Genomic DNA, 20296 nt, shown 5'->3' on the forward strand with positions numbered 1-20296 from the left:
CTTCGGCTTTTGGCCATTGGCAACCTACTCATTGGGATTTTATTCTTGGTTGCATTACTGGCAAAATTAAGGGCTGTCCTCTCATTTCTGGCTTACTTGCTGATTGGAAGCTTGTCCTTTCAAATTTAAAATGGAATGGTCGTGGCTCCTTACAAGGCAACTCTCTCCGCGCTGAGAGCATCCACTAGTCCAAAGCATTTTCAGTTCCCCTGGCGGTGCAAGAACCCCGGCGTTCATATTTTCTCCACTCAAAGGGTGTTACCTCTGTGGGATCCTGATGGCTCCCCTCTTTCTTTTCCACAGGCTGCTGCACATTATGGCTTGGGACCTCATTATCGTCGTCTTTGGCGTGATATAATTCAGATGCTTTAGCCTTTTTTGCCGATTCCACTGTTGGAAATTCGAGATCGCCTGCTGCAGGATTGGACTATCTCCTCTTTTGATTCTTCATGCCATCCCTTGAGGCTATCTGATATTACAGTTGCTGGTCTGTATAAACATTTGTTGCCATTGCCTTGGGTTTCTGAACGGGCAAATCTCTTCTGGCATATGCATCGGTCATCTTGGTGGTGGAAAAGACGATTGCGATCTCTTTGGCAGTCGAAGCTTCCTCTTCGACAGGGTGTGGTGAGCGCTTTCAGATCTCCTGTTCCATGAGGCAGGGATGCCCCTTACCTCCACTACTTTACCTTGTAGTAGCGGAGGCTATGAGCAAGTTTCTCAAGGTTACCCCAAGGTTTCGGGCCTTATACTGCCTCTTCGCACAGAGGAAGAGTTACTCGACACAAAGTTAGCGGATGATACTGCTATATTTTTGGAGGCTTCACAAGCATGCCTCTGTGCTTTCCATATTTCCTTGGAGATGTTTCGTTTGGCAGCAAGCACCACCATCAAATTGCACAAATCAACCGGATTCTGGATTAGTGACTCTCCGAAGATAGATTGGGCTTTGGATGTGGGGTTTACTTGGATTGGGAGAGGATGCACGGCCAAATACCTTGGCTGTCAAGATGGCATTGAAATCTCGCTTGCACAATATTTTTCTCATGTGCTCATGAGCATTAAAAGCAAACTCAAGCATTGGAGTAGCAAGAAGGTTGATTTGGCCTTAGAGCCTTGGTAGCTAACAAAGTGCTACCAAGTGACTGCTTGGTTTGTCACATTGTGCTGGGTTTTTCATAAGGGATGCACTAGTCAACTTTCGTTGGCTTATTCGAACTTCCTTTGGTTGGGATTAGATGGCATTGTACACACCACGGCAAGAGTGGCTTGGCATACAATTATTATGCCTAAGCAAGAGGGAGGATTGAACATCATTGACCCAGAGGTGCAGTGTAAGGCTTCACTTTGTAAGTTGGGAGTCAGAGGATTTCTTCCTGGCACTAAGCCTTGGAAAGACTTTCTGCACAGCAGATTACGAGGTGCAGTCCAATTAGGGGAGGTGATTGGATTTACAACCCACGTTTTATCTTCTCGAATGCACAGCACCAACCACCTTCTTCGCCCTTGGTGAAATCTCTTCTGCGAGCCTGGGATTGCATGAGAAGATTCTTGGTTCATATTCCTCCGCGGTCATTTGAGGAGGCTTCCACGCCGCGGTCATTTGAGGAGGCTTCCACGCAGCCCATTGTGTGGAATGACTTGATCTTGGATGAATATGGTAGACGTCTTGGAGAAGCCACGTATATCCAGTGGGCTGCCTGGGCGACTCTTCTACCCTCAGTGTTGGATTGAGAGAGGCTCATAGGTCTCACCGAGGATGAGAGAATGCTTCGCACCCAGCACTTGAGAGGCACTAGTCAAAGGATAACGCAGCCATACCTAACCACTCAATCACAAGCATCTTCGTGGAAGGGCCTCATCACTTATTGTTTGGGGTATTTTCAAGGACACGGGTACCTCTTCAAGTCATGTGCCTTCCCATTTCGGGTGAGGACGATGTACCGGTCTTTTACTCCATTCAAGATAGATGGCTCTTGGAGAGAAATCTTGGACAAAATATCATTGAGGGTCCGGCAGTCAGGCCAGTGAAAGTGGTGGGCAGGGCAGGGAAGCACATCTATATTGATCCCCCTCAAGGGATGATTACGGAGTCTTGAACCCTCTAATTATATGATGGGTGTCCTATCATTGGACCCCGTTGAGTGGGAGTGGAGGGATGCTTTTAACCCCATGAAAAGCATGCCCTTCTTCAAGTACAGTGTGCGGAACACTAGACACTTGGTTCTAGGACAAATCCAAAGAGTCCCTACTTTTAGACCGTATTGGGAGGCTTATGGGATCACCCTTGACATTCAGAGAGCTTTTTGGTGGAGCTTGTGGCACTCGTGCAGGGAAACGAAGATTTCCTCTTTTATTTGACTTTCTCTAGATGGTGACCTTGCCACCAACAAGTGGAGATCAGTCATTGGTGCTAGCCTAGCTTGTCCGAGATGTGCAAGAGCTTCAGAGGTAGTCTACCATTGCTTATGGGAGTGCACGAAGGCACAAAGGATTTGGATTGCAATAGCACACCTTTTTGGAAGGATGAGGAAGGATGCCTACATTTGTTTTCGTGCTATTTTTTGGTTGACACAGTCGGGCTCGCAAATCAAATTTGAAGGGAACGACAGAGATATGGTCATGTGGGTTACCAAGGGATTGGGTCGGTGGTGCCATCTTCAGGACATGCCAGAGTCAAGCTACATACCTCCAGCACAAAGACTGGAAACTACATGGGGGATCATTGCTAGCATCACAGCCTGGCACATCTGGAAGGCTAGATGCACTGAGACCATAGAGGGCACTTTGGTTTACCATGCATAGTGCATTTGCAGTGCATTTGTAGGATCTAGTGTGATATTATCCACACGCTCATGGCCACTTGGGCCAAGATTCAGGGATCTTCGAGGGCTACAGAGAGAAAATGAGATATTTGTGCGACAAAGGCTTCCTAGGTCTTTGGACGAGGCTGACCGACAACCTATTATGTGGAACGAGTTCATTAGGGATGAGGCTGGTCGGCCACTTGGTGCATCTCGTTATATGCAATGGTCAGGATGGGAGAGATGCGCATACACAGTTCTTGCTTGGAAGACCTTTAAGAGTCTTCCAGAGGATCGGAGAGTTGCATCCACTCAGCAGCTTAGGGACTCTCGCATTCGTATTGATCAGATTGATGCAACTATTCTGCATGAGTGGCTTTCTGGGACCTTTCACGAAGACTATCATCCGAGTTGGCTGGGAGTTTTTTCGAGGATAGGCATAACTCTGCAGGTCATTGCTCTGCCAGGCCAGGAGGATACAGATTTCCTCATGTATTCTATCATGCCTGGTGGGAGATTGAGGAGATGTAGTATGGAGGAGATCATACCAAACACTAGGCTTAGTCCAGTGAGGATTGTTGGTCACTCGGGGAAGCACTGGTTCATTGACCCTTCTCCTCAGATAGTGATTCATGGCTCTTGGTGTTTGTGGCTATATGATGGCAGTCCTATCAGATATCTTCAGTGGGATCCAGGAGAGTGGGAGTGGATTGATGCCTTCGATCCTTTGAAAAGCCTTCCTTTTTTCAGTTTCACTGTTCAAAATGCCAGGCTTCTCCTCACTCGACAGATGCATAGGATCCCTACTCTCAGGTCTCATTGGGAGAGCTATGATATTTCTCCAGTGATACAGTGCAGATATTGGCATAGACTTTGGCACTCATACAGAAGGAGCCAGATCTCTCATTTCTTTTGGTTATTCTTACATGGTGGTCTCCCCACCAATCAATGGAGATCAGTTTTCAGTGTAGCACCTTCCTGTCCTAGATATGCGGCAGATTCTGAGTCCGGACAACATTGTCTATGAGGGTGCAACATTGCACAGCAGATTTGGGGTCCTGTAGCCCAACTTATGGGCAAATTGAGTGGCCGAGCCATGCATGTGACTTGGGGGGCAATTGCTTGGCTCTCCCAGTCCGGTCCACAACTTTTTTATGAGGGCAATGGTACAGATTCTGTTTTTTTCATTCGTAGAGATATTGCCCAGCATGGTTTATTGTAGGATGTTCCTCACTCTGATTATACACCCCCTAGACAGAGGATTGACACCAATTGGGAGATTATTGCCAGTATTACAGCATGGCAGATCTCGAGAGCTAGATGCACAGAGGCTATTGAGGGTGTCCATATTTTTGGGTCTCAGTGCATTAGTACTATATGGGGTGATATCATCCACACTCTTATGGCTACTTGGGCTCGCATTCAGGGGCCCTCTCGTTCTGTGCAGGCGAAGCGTGTGATAGTTATGCGGGAATGGGACCATGGCATCTTCTTTTCCTCTAGTACCACAGGTCTTACATGGCATCATGATGCTCCTCAGTGGTTGAAATCACCTTACATATTGGGGTGATTCTATTCTCTTCCGGCTTATAGCTGTGATTGTTGTATGTTTTTCTCATACTTAATAGAAGTCTCTTTCTGAAAAAAAAAATGTGGCCAATTCATAAGACAATGAGATCACGGCATCTTTTGGCCAATTCATAAGACAATGAGATCACGGCATCTTTTTCACTCTCTCATATGGGGCACCAGATTGGTTAAGATTTCCCCCTTGCTTGGTCTGAAATGTCCCTTGTAAAATTTTTTCATACTTAATAGAAGTCTCTTTTACAGGGATTAAAAAAAAGGCCAAGGCTCTAGTCAATAAAGTTTCTCCGCACTAACAGGAGAGTTGCTAGTGCAACAAACCACACCTACCAATACAACATCAACACTATAAGGCCTCCCCTGACTCTCATATTTCCCTAACCCTTCCTAGAATTGTTCTTCTCTAGATTCCCTTCTGTTACTGCTATTCAGAAATCTTGTTCTACCTCAACATCATCCTCAATAAAAGCTCCTCCCCAGCTAAGAAGCCTCCAATAGGGATCATGCTATGGCATCCCTACATTAGTTGAAGTTCTAACTAATTTGGCACTTCTTCATTCTCACAACTTCATTGTTCAAAATTAATTAATATTTTTCTTACAACATACGTTAACCTTTGGTCTACCAGAAAGGTGTTTGTTTAATTGTAAGTGTTTGACAGAACAAGACCTCTCTTACGTTGCAAGGATGGCAACTAAGCTGATGAGGAACATCATCATAATCGTACATGGGTACATATAATCAGTCCTATACCAACCACTCTGCTCTGAGTTATAGAAATAACCCCCAAAAAGAATCCATGTTTTCTCTAATCCATTTGCCTGTAAGCAAAAAAGTAAGCCAATCCCTATCAATTATATAGAATGTGTGTCATGTTAGGCCCGTTACACATAAAGCATGACTGTAAATCTTAGTGCCCGCCGGTATTAGAATTTCTGACAGCAAAGACAGCGGACAGGCTGTATGTGTAAGCAGCATCGATCAACAAATAACACAAACAACTTCAAAGATCCAAGCCTAAAAATGATTAACACATTGAGGATGCACATCATTAACAAGAGAGCTTAATGTGTTCATGACAACCAACCTGAAAATATTGTTTGATTCCTGTCCATTGATAAGAGTTTGGAGGGTGCAGAAAAAATGGCACCACAATGGCACCAATCCATAGAAGAGCCAGACATACATCTAAAAGGAACACCCAACGAAGAAAGGCAAACGTGATCATTACTGCTGATCCAAAACTTCCTTCTATTTCTTTGAGTTGTTCCCCCCACAATCCCCAAAATGGCTGCAGAAAACAAAAAGAGAACATCAAAGGCTACCAAGTAGTGCATTCATAACTATATAGGAGCCTTGAATACTATGAGATATAAATGTACAGGACTTACACTCTTATGAAAAAAAAAAATTGTTTGCCTTTGATGGACATCTACAGAAAAGGCTGTTTCAATGTAGACTAATAATCTTATCCACAATTTGTACATGGCATGTCAAGCAAAGTGATAGAGCACCATTGTCTACAACCATCCCCCCCACCCCTACGTCCCCCACATGCGCACACATTTGTGTCCCGAAAGGCATGTAAAATGTCCTACTCTTTCAAGAGAGTCTGTAAGCTGACACTCACTGAACACGCACCTTAATCTCACAGCTGCTACTCTTTGAGCTCTAGTGAGATTTGCTGCATACAGAAGTTCAGAAACTACTTCAAGGTGCTTTGGTTGTCCCATCACTCAGTATGGCAACTCCCAAGCATGTCAAAGGCCTGCTTATCTGATGGATTCCTGGCTCTTTGATAGAAACTGAGAGACTACTTCAAGGTCCCTTGATTGTCCTTCCATGCAGCTTGGCATCTCCCAACAAGCATGCCAAGAGCCTGCTTATCTGATGGATTCCTGGCTCATTGGGTCTCCTAAGCGCAGCCAAGAGTAAGGGAGGAGATGAATGGGTTATATGTATATGGGAGGTCCTGTGGGCACCAAATAGGCTGTATGTGTGCATGATGGGATGTATGGATATGGGATGGGTTGTTTGTAATTTAGATGGGTTGTATGTGTGCGAGATGGGTTGAATGGCCATGACAGTTGTTTGTGAGATGGGTTGTATGTGTGCGAGATGGACTGTATACGTTACATGTTACCAGTATGAGTTGTATGGTTGTATATGTGTGTGATGGGATGTATGGATCTGGGATGGGTTGTTTGTAATCTAGATGGGTCGTCTGTGTGCGGGACGGGTTAAATGTGTGCGGGATGGGTTGAATGGCCATGACATGAGTTGTTTGTGAGCTAAAAGGGCTAGGGGCTATACGGGCACAAGATGGGTTGTATGTGTGTGAGATGGACCGTATAGGTTACATGTTACCAGTATGAGTTGTATGTGTGTACGATGGGCTGCATGTGGGTATGCTGCTGCATATGTGCATGGGATGGGCTATATATGTGTGAGATGGTCATAGGACATGTTCAGAATGGTTGTATGTGTGCGGGAGGGGCTATATGGGCACCGGATAGGTTGCATATGAACGGTATAAGTTGTATGTGCGCAAGACGGGCTGCCTGTGAGCGTGATAGACTACATATGTGTGTGGGATGGGCTGTATATGTGCGAGACAGGATGTATGCCAATGGGATGGGCTGCTTTTGAGCTGGATAGGCTGTATGGGCTGTTTTTGTGAGACAAGATGTATGCCAATGGGATGGGCTATTTTTGAGCTAGATGGGCTGGTTTGTGATCTAGATTGATGATGCGGGACGGGTTGTTTATAATTCTAGATGGGCTATATGTGCATGAGATGGGTTGTTTGTGAGATGGATGGGTCATATGTATACAGGAGGGCCTGTATGGGCACCAAACAGGCGGTGTGTGTGTGTGTGTGCGTGTATGTGTGTGCGTGTGTGTGTGTGTGTGATGGGATCGCTGGTCGCCTGCCCCCTTCTTGCTGCTGTTTTTTCTGCTCCACAGCCTGCTGCTTGTCCACCTGTAGCTCGCCCCTCCCTGCCCGTTTGTTGTCTTTTTGCTCCCTGCCGACTGCTCATAAATATTTTGCCCTTTCCTTGTTCATCCCCTGCTGGTCCTTTGTCCGTTGATCTGTGTGTGTGTTGCCAGTGTTATTTCCTGTTTTATACCCCTTGCCTTCCTTTTCTTGTTCTCTTCTCCCTCATCGTGGCTTCAGATGCAACCTTGTTAACCACTTATGTGCGCAAGGAGCGCACTCAGGAGGTCAAAAGACGATGTGCTGATTTGATTTCAGATGCAAGTATGGATGCAGAGGCTCAATATGTTTTTGATACTCTGAAAGAGGACTTCCATCAATCTCGCCAGGATTGGAGCAAGCCTGTTCCTCAGGTAACTTATAAATTGCAGCTACCATCTCTGGTACAACCACTTAAGAAGCTCGCACAAACTGCAGTCATTATCTTCTTTCCAGGAAAGATACCATCTGCCAATGATGTTGCGCAATGGATTCAGTCTATCCTTGGTGGCTCTTTTGTGGAGGGGGTGTACTTTGCCTCCCGTGGGTTTTATGAAGTTCACCTCACCGATGCCTTGCAAAAGCAGCGTGTGCTTGAATTTTCTCCTTTATTTTATGGCAGGCAAATGGTACATGCTATGCCATGGTCCCCCAATAAGGACTATCAAAGTCTCATACGACATCATTGTCCGTGGAGGTGGTTAATTTCCCAGACTATATGCGAGAAGAATTGCCAGGATTGGCCGCTGCACTGGGCCAAGTTATCTGCCCCCCTCGCCCTGCTGGGAATCATAATAGATTATGTATTTTGTGGGACACAGATACCCCTACCCTCCCCCCCATTGCAGTCGAGGTTGAAGGTTTGCCAATGGGCCAAAAGTACTTTGAATTGAAATGGGGAATTTTTGCAGGTGCTTGTTTTTCATGCAATAAGTACGGGCATCTGGCCTCTGAATGCCCTACTGTCTTGCATCCCCCTCCAGCCACTGCTATACCTTCTCCCCTGGTTCAGCCCACTCATAAGCAAGAGACTATTGGGTCCAAGAATTTGGATAAAAATGCCTCCAAAGTTGGGAAAGTGGCTTCGCAAATGCTACCCACAGCTAAAGGCAAGGACAAAGGTAAAGAGAAAGAGTTTACAGCCCAAGAGGGTGTTGAGGCAAAGACCCCTTCAATCTCGCCACTATGATGCATCTACTCCTACTCCAGGCCAAGCCTCTACCTCAGCCACTCCCCCGGTTCTTCTCAATTGGGTTGGAGTTCTCAAAAAACACATTCCTGTTTGTGAGTCTGAGGAAGGGCTATCCTTTGACCCAGGGAAGGAAGGGCTGCAGCCCATGATGGCTGATGCTTAAGCACTCTTTGGTTGTATATTCTTGGTCTCCTCCTTTGTATATATCCTCATGCTTGACAAACTCCATTGTGTCACTCTTAATGTACAGGGCCTCTGCAATCCTTCTAAGTGGAGGCTAGTGTGGAATTATGTTTTAACCAGGCAGCCGGGCATTCTCTGTTTGCAAGAACATAACCAACATTCTATGGCTGGCCAGGCTGGCTATTTTGGGGGCTATGATATCCACTATGCAAGTACTAAGCATTTCTCAGGTCTTTGCATATTGGTCAGACATGAACTGCAGCCCCAGCTTGCCTTCAATGATTGTGATGGGCAGATGGATGGTGATTCAATGTGATGTCAATGGTGATATTTGGGAATTTGCCTATGTTTATGCCTCGCAAACTTCTGCTTCCAGAGCTTCCATGTGGCATGCTATTGCTTCTTACCCATGGCAATCTTGTGCTCTTCTTGGCGGAGACTTTAATAACTCTCCCATGCCATCAGACAACACTACTCATAGATCTCATATGATCCCTTCTGAAAAGCGATCATGGGAGTTACTTACCACGACACATGCACAAGATTTATGGACAGCCATGCACACTGGAATAGTGGGCTACACCTATCATCATAATGCCTTTACTAACTACTGGGCTCGCTTGGATAGATGGTATTTACTGCATGCTCAACAATATACAGATTTCACTCTTCATATTGAGGTTGATCACTCTCTTGGTCTCTCTAACCATGCTCCTTTATGGCTGAATATTCAGTTTGGTCAGCCCTGGGATGACATGCCTTTACATTCCATTCGGATGAAACATATCAATAAAGGATACCTGCAGCATGCACAATTTCAACAATTGATCCGATATGCCATAATTCCTCTTGCAGCCCATGTCCATTATGACTGTAATTTTGCATGGCAACGCCTTGTGGACAGGCTTCAGCATGCTATTCATGAATATGGGAGTAATTTCATGCCTGACTGGAGAGCTAAAGTTCAGCATGCCAAAGCAGTAGTTCAGTCCTTGACTGCACATTCCCAATTGCAGCCCCTCTCCTCTCAACAAATGGACACTCTCTCTCAGTCAACAGCTCTCTTGCAAGCTAATGACCGACGAAAATTGGCCAAGTGGCACGTTCGGGCAAGGATGACTCAATTCATGGATAAATGCTGCTCTTCAAAATCTTTCTTTCAGGGGTTACATGCTTCCAGGAGGAAGACCTCTTGCCTCAGAGTCCGTAAACTGGATGGTGAATGGACTCGGTCTTTCTCAGAGCTCCAACATGAATGCTTTTCTTATTTTCAGAAACTGTCTGCACCCCCTGCTACCACTTCTTTGCAAGAATTACAAGCTCGGGATACTCTTTTACAGCATGTTCTTCCCATTCTCAACCCACAGGAAGCTCTCAAACTTGATATGCCTTTCACTGATGTGGAGCTTGATGATGCCTTGTCCCATCTCAGCACTGGTAAGGCACCAGGGTATGATGGCCTCACGGTGGAATTTTTCTTACACTTTTGGGAAGACCTTAAAGGTGTTATCCTGCAAATGATTAATGAGGCTTGGCATACAGGAGTACTCCCCCAATCATGGAAGCATGGCATAGTTAAACTCATCCCCAAGCGGAATTTGTGGGAGTATCTCATGGATTGGAGGCCCATCACATTGATGCCTGTTGTTTACAAACTCTTTGCTAAAATGCTGGTGCACTTTCACCAAGTGCTTTATGAGGGTCTGCATCCCTTGCAATATGGCTTTGTTCCTAGGCGGCAGATCCATGATAATATTGGCAATGCTCTCATGGCTATTGAATATGCAAAATATTCTGACCAGGATGTTTTTATTATGCAAGTGGACTTTGCTAAAGCTTTTGACACGGTCAACTGGGATTTTATCTCACAGACAATGGCTCAGATGGGATTCGGGCCAAAAATGGCTAATGTCATCCACTGCTTGTATGCTGACTCTACAGCCCAATGCATCCTTGGCAATCATCTTTCTCAATCTTGGTCCTTGGGTCGTTCGGTCAGACAAGGGTGTCCACTCAGTGCCCTCTTATATGCCATTGCCACTCACCCACTTCTCAGATACTTGGATCATCTTACCGCGCAGGACCTTCTCATTGGTCTTCAGATTCCTGGAGCCCCTCCCTTTATGGCTCAAGCATATGCAGATGACTCCTCCTTTATGCGCATAATTCTCCACAGCAGTTGAAGACTCTTATGGACACTCTCTCTATATATGGCATGGCTGCTGGCCTGCATGTCAATTTTGACAAATCCAGCCTCATACCTCTGTATCTATATGATTGGCATGTTCTTTTATGGCCCGGACACATTATACAGCCCTATGATGTGGTCCGCCATCTTGGTTACCCTATTGGCTGGTACATCACTAGGAAACAACAGTTAAAGTGGATTTTTGACAAACTTCATGCCAAGCTCCACTACTGGAAGCTCTCCACCTGGCCACTCCATGTTAGGCTCCGGATTGTCCAGTCGATTATCATGGCCTATGTTCAGTACTAATTGCCTTTGATACATTGGACCTCTCAGAACACTTCTGCTTTCATGTCTCAGGCTATGGAGCTGTTATGGAAAACAAAGTCTTCTGCTAAAGCTTTAAGACTTATGCGGATGGCAAAAGTTTGTTCCCCGAGGATGCATGGCGGATTGAATGTGCTGAATATTGCGCATCATGTCTTGGCAAGGAAAATTCCTCTCCTACTCACCTTTTTTCGTCAGACGCAGCCATGGACTCATATGCTTGCAACCATGTGCACGGCCTTACGCACTTCTGCACATGGTGCATGGATCACTGATCACTGGGAGGTCATTTTGGGCAGATTTGTAGGTTCTATCCCGGGCTGCCCTTTTGCCACTTCACTTATTTGCGATTGGAAACAGGTCCTTTCGCATGCTCATTGGGCACCCTTCCTTTTGTCTCATGCCAATTCCCTTCGACAGGAAAGCATTTACTGGAGTGCTGTTTTTGATTCTCCATTGGCCCTGCAAGAGCCTATTCGGGCATACAATCTCAGCAAATTGGGGATTAGGTGCATAAATGATGTTGTTGATGCTACTGGTCAAATGCTTTCCTTCCCTCAGGCTATGGCTTCCTATCCACTAGCCATGCATCACGGGTTCATTTGGGGGAAAATTGCTGACTTGTTGCAACCTTTTCTTCCCATCCCTCCTTTATCTAACAGGGACAAATTACAGGATTGGCAGGTACACCCGGTGGGCTCAAATTCTCGTCCTGTTATTCTTTCTGACCTAACGGTTAGGACGACATACTCTTTCCTCCAACCATCACCATGGATTCATTCACATGCTAATTCTCTTTGGCATATGACAAAATCACTTGCTTGGTGGCGAAAGAATCTTCGCAATTTATGGAGGAGTAAATTGCCTCTCAAGCAAAAGCTTTTCCTATGGCGTTGTCTTACAGGTTCCTTATCTGTGGGGGTCACTCTTGCTAAACGAAGGATTGCATCTGCTTGCCTTTGGTGCTGTGTTTTGTCTTGGCTCGGGATAGATATCCGGGCAAGAGATTTGTGTGGAAAGATCCGGTGTTGATCACACCCGCACCTTGGTATCTTGTAAAAGCTTCTATATGAATAAAGAAGTTCCTAAGGGGGGCCGGCCGTTCCGGCCCAGTGCTGTGTTTTTATATTGTTTATGGTTCTTCCACTGTGATTTGATGCTCTCTATCTAGTATTTAAAGTGTTTGGTCTATTATTGTTATTCCGGGTTCCCTCGCCTATTTGTGACAGGATATGCCAGCTCTGTCACACAGAGCCTGAGACAGAGGATGATTACATATGCGGATGCCCTGTATACTATGAGATTCGGGGGAGCCTCTTCCGAGGTGGGTTCGGACCACTTTCCACGATCATGGACTTCCCAGATCAGAGATGCTTGGGACTTTTTCTTCTAGAGCTCTGTAGACACAAAGAGTCCTTAGTGAGATCCAAATCAGCTGTACTTGCTGGAGGACCAACACAGAGAGCTCTCACCGACTTCTTCCATACCAGCACTCCGAGGTCCGATCGACCCATCATACCTACTTGGACCACAGGCTACTGCAAGAACTCGGCCGAGAGGTGTGACACTCGACAGAGCCACTAAGTTATGTAGAGCTCGACGCCCCAGACCCCATGGCCCTCGTCCATGGCCACACCACCACTGGAGGATCTGAGCCATCATCACATGACCTCGCGCCAACTCAATTTTACCACTTTGAGCACCATGTCACAGCAGCCCATGAGGGATGTATTAGGGTGATATGAAAGCTCTCTGCTCATGTACCTAGATCACATTTTATAGTTCTAGATTTTTGTTCTCTTTCTTTATTACTATTTTGTACCCAAGATGATATACCTCATGGATATGATGTAACTATAGGCATATGCTCACTTATGATAGTGCTGTGTGTGAACAGGGCTTAACCAAGGGCACTTTTTCCCATGTGGTTTTTCCCCTTCGATATCAAGTGTGAGAGGACACTCTATCCATATAACTTTTGTACTTCTATATTATATGGATGTGACACACATGCAAGAGTTGACTTGCATTTTGTGGTTACCACACATTTGGTGTTTTGGCTCCCTCTCTCTCTCTCTCTCTCTCTCTCTCTCTCTCTCAATTCCAGTTTCATTTTCTAGGTGCCAGTAGTATCATCTTTATTTTTCATTTTCTGGGTTTTTTTATCCATATAACTTTTGTACTTCTATATTATATGGATGTGACACACATGCAAGAGTTGACTTGCATTTTGTGGTTACCACACATTTGGTGTTTTGGCTCCCTCTCTCTCTCTCTCTCTCTCTCTCTCTCTCTCTCTCTCTCAATTCCAGTTTCATTTTCTAGGTGCCAGTAGTATCATCTTTATTTTTCATTTTCTGGGTTTTTTTATCCAGACATTGTATCAGATCCACCATGATGTAACTTTTGGTCTCATAGGTCATTATGGCCTTTTGAAGACGTTAATATAACATTTCATTTCATTTCATTTCTCTCTCTGCGCCTCCCACCTGCTGCCCTCTATCTCTCTTCGAACCTCTGTCGCCTCCCTCTCTCTCTTCGAACCTGTGTCGCCTCTCTCTTCGAACCTGTCGCCTCCCGCCTGCTGCCCTCTCTCTCTCTTCGAACCTGTGTCGCCTCCCTCTCTCTCTTCGATCCTGTGTCGCCTCCCTCCCGCCTACTGACCCTCTATCTCTCTTCGAACCTCTATCGCCTCCCTCTCTCTCTCTTCAAACCTGTCGCCTCCCTCTCCCGCCTGCTGACTCTCTCTCTCTCTCTCTTCAAACCTGTCGCCTCCCTCTCCACGCCTATACCAGAGAGATGACAGAGATCAGAGCTCAGTTTCACAGAGAGGGTGCAGAGCGACTGGCTCGCCTCAGAGCACACCCAGGCATGTTCTTCAGGGAGCTGTGGACACCCCCTTCACAAATGTATACCATTTTATACCCCCAGTATGGTACAGGATGGAGCTAGCTAGGTTGCATATCATGATTGTATACTCCATGCATATAGCTTTGCATTCTCCTAGTAATAGAGCTCCATCCCCTGCACACCCAGATTCAGCTTTTTTATTCAGTACTTTTTCATTCTGTTGGGATGACAGAGGATACCCCATACAGGTACTCCGATTTGTCTCATAGGCTGAGTTCGGTCTTTTGGAAGACGTTAATAAAATCTTTCTTTCTTTCTTTCTCTCTCACTTCGCTTCCTTCGCCTCGCCTCCTTTCGCTCTCTCGTGTAGCCACCTCTAGCCTCTCTCTCTCTCTCTCTGGGAAGCGCTGCAGACACGCACAGAGCTCTTCCTATGGCCAAGGGTTAATTAATTTTTAACCCGAAACCAGCGTTTTTCAGCCCAAGACAAGATGGAGAGGATTGATATTGAAGACCTGATCAAGGCAGCCATCCAACAACACAAGAAAGAGACGGACAATGCAATTAATATGGTCAACCGAAGCCTTCTTGACAAAGTCAAGAAACTTGAAGCGCGGATAGCAGCCCAAGATGCAGAGATCGGAAATCTCAAGATAGAGATAGAAGAAGCACGTGCTCAACATAAGCTCGAGGAAGGTGAAATTCAGCCCGTCATGATGGAGGAGCTGAACACCATCAAGGCCCAAGTGAGAACACTTCAAGAGGGAGAAGAAAAGAAGGCTTGGGAGACCTCCTCGTGGGTGGAGGTGCTCACGAAGACGCAAAAACAAGTAGATGAAACAGAGAAATGGATATAAGTGGTCAAGAAAGGTAAGAACAAGGAGGCCGAAAGCACATCTACCTCGAAGATTATCAACCTAACCATTGAGGAGGAACAAAGAAGAAAGACAAGGGAACTTCATGTGCGGATCACGGGGCTCAAGGACGGTGACAATGTAGAGGAGGAAGCCAAAGATTTATACAAACGCATGGGCATTTCGAGGCCTACACACACGGGGGCTTGGAGAGTGGGCAAGAAAGAAGAGAATGGAGGAGAGAGCTCGAAGGAGAGAGCTCTCATTTTACGCTTTCCCACCTTGGAGGCCAAGAAGGATTTCTTGGCCAAGCGCTCCGCCCTTAAGAAAACGGGCATCTTTTTAGGAGATGACCTCACCTTGGCACAGCTAGCACATATGAGGGAGTGCATGCCGGAGATTAGGGCAGCCAAAGAAAAAGGGAAGCTAGCATTTTACAGAGGAGGCAGAGTGGTGATACTAGAGAGACGCACCACCTGACGGTGCGAGACCTATGGGACCAGTCTGAGACTTGCAGTATGGAACTGCAATGGAGCATTGAGACTGGATGTGGGGGCCTTTGAGGACACCTTCAGAGATAGGGACATCATCTTCTACTCGGAGACACATATGCCCCAGGCAGCACGTTACCGAGAGTGGCGGGATACAGATGGGAGACGACTTGTAGACAGGAGGCCCGTTCAAAGCATGGTGGTCGCGGATCTGGAGGAGTTGCAGTTCTTTTTAGAGAGGAGCTTCAGCCACTCATCCATGTTATGCGCCGTGATGAGAGCACGAGGTACATGTGGGTTAGAGTGAGGGCAGATGAGGGTAGACCCCTATACATTGCTATATGTTACTTTCCACCCAGCATTCTCATTATGCAGCACCCAAGGGGCAATCTCCATATATGATTCTAGATGAGGACATATGGGAGTTCTCCAGGGAGGGAGATGTTATCATACTTGGGGACTTTAATGCTCGAACGGCTCAGTACCAGACCTCCTTCTTTGACACTTCGGAGGAGATGTTGAGAGAGATAGATGTGGAGGAGATGTGTTTGACCCAGAGATCACAGGATGAGGTGGAGTGTACTGAGTATGGGAGATACCTCTTGGAGATGGGGACTGCACATGGGCTAGCCATTTTAAATGGCCTAGAGAGGTATCCACTTGCCAGTGACTTTACTTGCTTTCCACACAAACATGGGGCCAGCACAGTGGATTATGTTCTAGCCTCGCCAACCTTCATCCCGAGTATCTTGGATTTTGCAATTGGCCCCAGGCCCATCGGAGTTACGGTGGATCATGCACTTCTCTCCTTTACGGTGGATTTCCACTACAGTACCCACCAGGTTGGGCAGTCCTCCTATCACCCGAGATATACCTTCTGTACAGAGACTGATGGAGTATACACCGCAAAGATCTACAGCTTGTGTCCGAGCTCAAGGACAGGCCGGTTTCAGGGGGAGATTCTCTACTTTGGATCATATCTTTACCCTCAGGGCTATCATTGAGGAGGGCAGAGCACATGGGAGGAGGATCTACTGTGGCTTTGTGGATTTCCGCAAGGCCTTTGACACAGCGCCCAGAGCTAGACTGATGCGCTGGTTGCAAGACTTGGGGGTTGTTCCATGTGAGCTCATTTGGGGTATTATGGCACTTTATGAGACAGTAGTAGGGCAGGTGCGGACTTCAGAGGGTCTCTCCCAGCCAGTACACTCCACTGTAGGGGTGAAACAGGGCTGCCCACTCTCTCCGACTCTATTTGGACTATACATTGATGAGATCTCTGATTATATTGGGACACGAGGGGACAAAGGAGCCCAGTTGGCTGGCACCTGGATACCTCTGCTCTTATATGTTGATGATATTGTGCTTATAGCAGACTTACCAGAGGGTATGCAGAGGCACTTGGATACTTTACATGCTTATGCACAGGACAGTGGGCTCTCAGTTAACCTTTGTAAGACCAAGGTTATGGTGTTTAACACTACAGCTCAGTGGGTTTGGAGATCAGCGCCTATTTTCACATATGGGCAGGAGACAGTGGAGTATGTTGACTCATACACATATCTTGGAGTGGTGTTCACTGGGCCCACATTTTCCATGAGGGGGGCAGCAGAGGCCAGATTGACTAGAGGATATGCAGCACTAGGAGGTCTAGAGAGGATGTGCTCACAGGTACAGTTTCAGGAGCCACGCACTAAGCTATGGCTTTTTGACACGCTGGTCACATCGGCTATGCTATATGGAGTACAGATCTGCGGGCCTAGCCTAGATCGTCACAGTCGATCAGGATGCACATGCGATGGATGGAGATCGATGGAGAGACCACTTGTGTCCATGATCTCCAGGATGATTCGGGCTAAGGCCTCGGTACCCCATGAGATTATTAGAGCCGAGATGGGAGCACCACTGATCGTAGTCGAGGCTCTTGCCAGATCAGTGTCCTTCATTCATAGCACCAGGGAGCTTCCCCGACACCGGTATGCACGACTTGCTTTAGAGTCCTCTCATCAGCTAGCCATGGAGGGAGACACTTCATGTTGGTATGCGCAGATAGCATCCTGGTTTGAGCTCCACGGGTTCAGTTTAGACAGGACAGACTTCACCCTTACAGTACTCTTTGGAGGCACCCTCTCTCACCTTGACACATTCTGAGATTAGTAGAGTCATCAGACAGGACCTCATTCAGTTGGACACTAGGAGGACATGGCTAGAGCCCTCACAAGAGTTGGGGACGAAGATGGCTTTCTATAGAGACCATCTTCTCCGCACCACTAAGGATGGCTTTATACTTAGACCGAGCTACATGGATACCCATCTGTCTCATGGATTGAGGTGCACCATTAGGCAGATCCGCACCTCTTCACATCAGATAGAGACAGGCATATTTAGAGGCATACCTCCAGGGGATAGGATTTGTTAGATTTATTGGATAGAGCCAGAGACAGAGGAGCACTACATCTGTCGCTGCACAACATATTATGAGATTCGAGGGCGCTACCATTGCCTTTTCAGAGAGGGATTTGGACCACTGGCTAGAGTCATGGACTATTGTGATCAACGATGCTTGGGGGTTTTTATCTCCTGGAGATCCGCATGCTCAGAGAGTCCATTATCAGGAGCAGACGCCCGACTGGCAAGGAGTCCACACAGACACAGATTACTGACTTCTTTAGAGGGACTACCCGGGAGGACACACAGCCGACAACCCAGCAGTGGGCACCCCGTGGGACTCTAGTTGAGAGAGCTATCCAGTTGGGCGGATCTAGACGCCCGAGGGTTCGCGGATCCTCACATCGGAGACGGTGCCTACACCGGAGGATTCAGAGCATCATTGCGAGGCATCAAGCTCGTCGGACCAGGCATCTCACTATGGCACATATCCAGGCCATCCGACAAAGACCCATGCTAGAGCTCCTAGGATGATTACGACTCCAGCCATATACTGTTGTACTCACTGTCACTTTTGTACTCCCCCATATTCATGTATTCATGTATCCATGTACTCATGTACCCCATTTTGACTAGTAGCATTAGCTTCCCACTCTCCCTAGTTGCTGCTTCCGGATGCCCCCTACTGATGTATTGTGGGGCTAGATACTTACCTTCAATTCTTTCTTTTCTTTTCCAGACAGTGTATCAGATGTCACATGGTTGTAACTTTGGTCTCATAGGTCACTTTGGCCTTTTGAAGACGTTAATATAACATTTCATTTCATTTCATTTCTCTCTACCTTTCCACGTGACATAGCTGAGGTAGCCCTCTCAGAGAGTGGTATAGCATCTATTGGGGGCTGATGCTCCTCTCATGTTGTATGTTCCTGATATTCCATGATGAGATTCCATGGACAGTTTTGTATCACCCCAGTGAGATAGTTATTTTTTGTTTCTATTTTATTTTCTTTCCATCCCATGATGAGATATGCCATGGACAATATTGCATCACTTTGATCTCATAGACCCATTGGGTCTTTAGTAGACGCTTAATCTCTCTCTCTCTCCATGGACAATTTTGTATCACCCTAGTGAGATAGCTATGTTTATGTTTTCTTTTTGTTTTATTTTCCATTCCATGATGAGATATGCCATGGACATCATTGTATCACTTTGGACTCATAGGCCCATTGGGTCTTTAGTAGACACTTAATATATCTTTCTTTCTCTCTCTCTCTCTCCCACACCCCTAGACAGCCCATATCATCACACCCATCCATAAAGCCGGAGATCCCATGGACCCCAACAACTACAGGACTATTATGATTGGTCACACACTGGCCAAACTTTATGGATCAGTACTTGAGCTTGAGCTCAACACACTAGCAGAGAGACATGGGCACAAAGCATCAGGGCAAGCAGGCTTCCACAGGTCATTCTCTACTTTTCATCACATCTTCACCCTCCAAGCCATCATAGATGGCAGCTAGAGCACGACGCCAACGGGTTTACTGTTGCTTTGTGGATTTCTGCCTTGAGCCTTGAGCTAGAATACTGGAGAGACTCCAGGATTTGGGGGTACCATCAAACATGATTTGGGGGATCATGGCATTATATGAGTCGGTCATAGATGCTCACGAGGATTATCAGAAGAGATCTCCAATACCATTGGAGTGAAGCAAGGATGCCCATTCTCCCCCACTCTCTTTGGCCTCTTCATCGACGAGATTTCGGCCTTCATTGATTGAGGAGGGGGAGGAGACATATCACTAGCAAGCATCCTTGTTTCCATACTACTTTATGCTTATGACATTGTGCTTATTGCAAATTCTCCAGAGGCTCTCTAGAGGCATCTTGACACATTACAGGACTTTTGTGCACAGCGGGATCTCACAATGAACCTCAAGAAAACCAAAGTTATGGTCTTCCCCTCTTTTCACATCTTGACTAAGTTTCACCTACATGGGCAGCCCAGTGGAGATAACATACTCATGTGTACTTGGGAGTCACTTTTACATGACCAGTCTTCTCGATGAGCCATGCAGCAGAGGCTAGACTAATGCGAGGGTATGCTTCTCTTGCTCTCATGGAGAGAGTGCTTTAAGGCCCACTTCCAGAAGCCAAGGTCCAAGATGTGGCTATTTGACACCTTGGTCACTCCGGGATTGATGTATGGAGCACCCTTCTACGCACCTGATCTTACAACGGCCAAATGGCTGAGGATAGAGAGGCCTCAGGTCATGATGCTCTCCTGCATGATACGCAGCAAACCATCGGTCCCACATGATATTATCCTGGCAGAGTTTGCTGGAGCACCCATGGTAGTAGAGGCACTCTTCCAGACAGTCACATGCATTCACAAGATCAGTGCCATGCCCCTGTGGAGACTCTCGAGGCTTGCCCTACAGTCCTC

At 46.5% G+C, this 20296-nt stretch overlaps 1 protein-coding gene and 1 pseudogene across 6 annotated transcripts in view; one reads left to right on the forward strand and one right to left on the reverse strand.

Annotated features, from left to right (window-relative positions):
• The window catches only part of LOC147630207 (uncharacterized), a 159592-nt gene that overhangs the window by 109486 nt on the left and 29810 nt on the right, over window positions 1–20296 (reverse strand). For all 6 annotated transcript variants that reach the window (XM_086811841.1, XM_086811839.1, XM_086811838.1 and 3 more), the window contains 2 exons: window positions 5479–5682; window positions 5070–5212 (listed from right to left, as the gene is read on the reverse strand). In XM_086811841.1, the coding sequence (XP_086667967.1) occupies window positions 5070–5212; window positions 5479–5682 (347 nt within the window). The remainder of the gene's footprint in view (window positions 1–5069; window positions 5213–5478; window positions 5683–20296) is intronic.
• LOC147630209 (uncharacterized) lies at window positions 14822–15456 on the forward strand (annotated as a pseudogene).

The sequence above is a fragment of the Cibotium barometz genome, chromosome 17, assembly GCF_041138505.1.
Source record: "Cibotium barometz isolate CiBa-2024 chromosome 17, ASM4113850v1, whole genome shotgun sequence".
Lineage (NCBI taxonomy): Eukaryota > Viridiplantae > Streptophyta > Polypodiopsida > Cyatheales > Cibotiaceae > Cibotium > Cibotium barometz.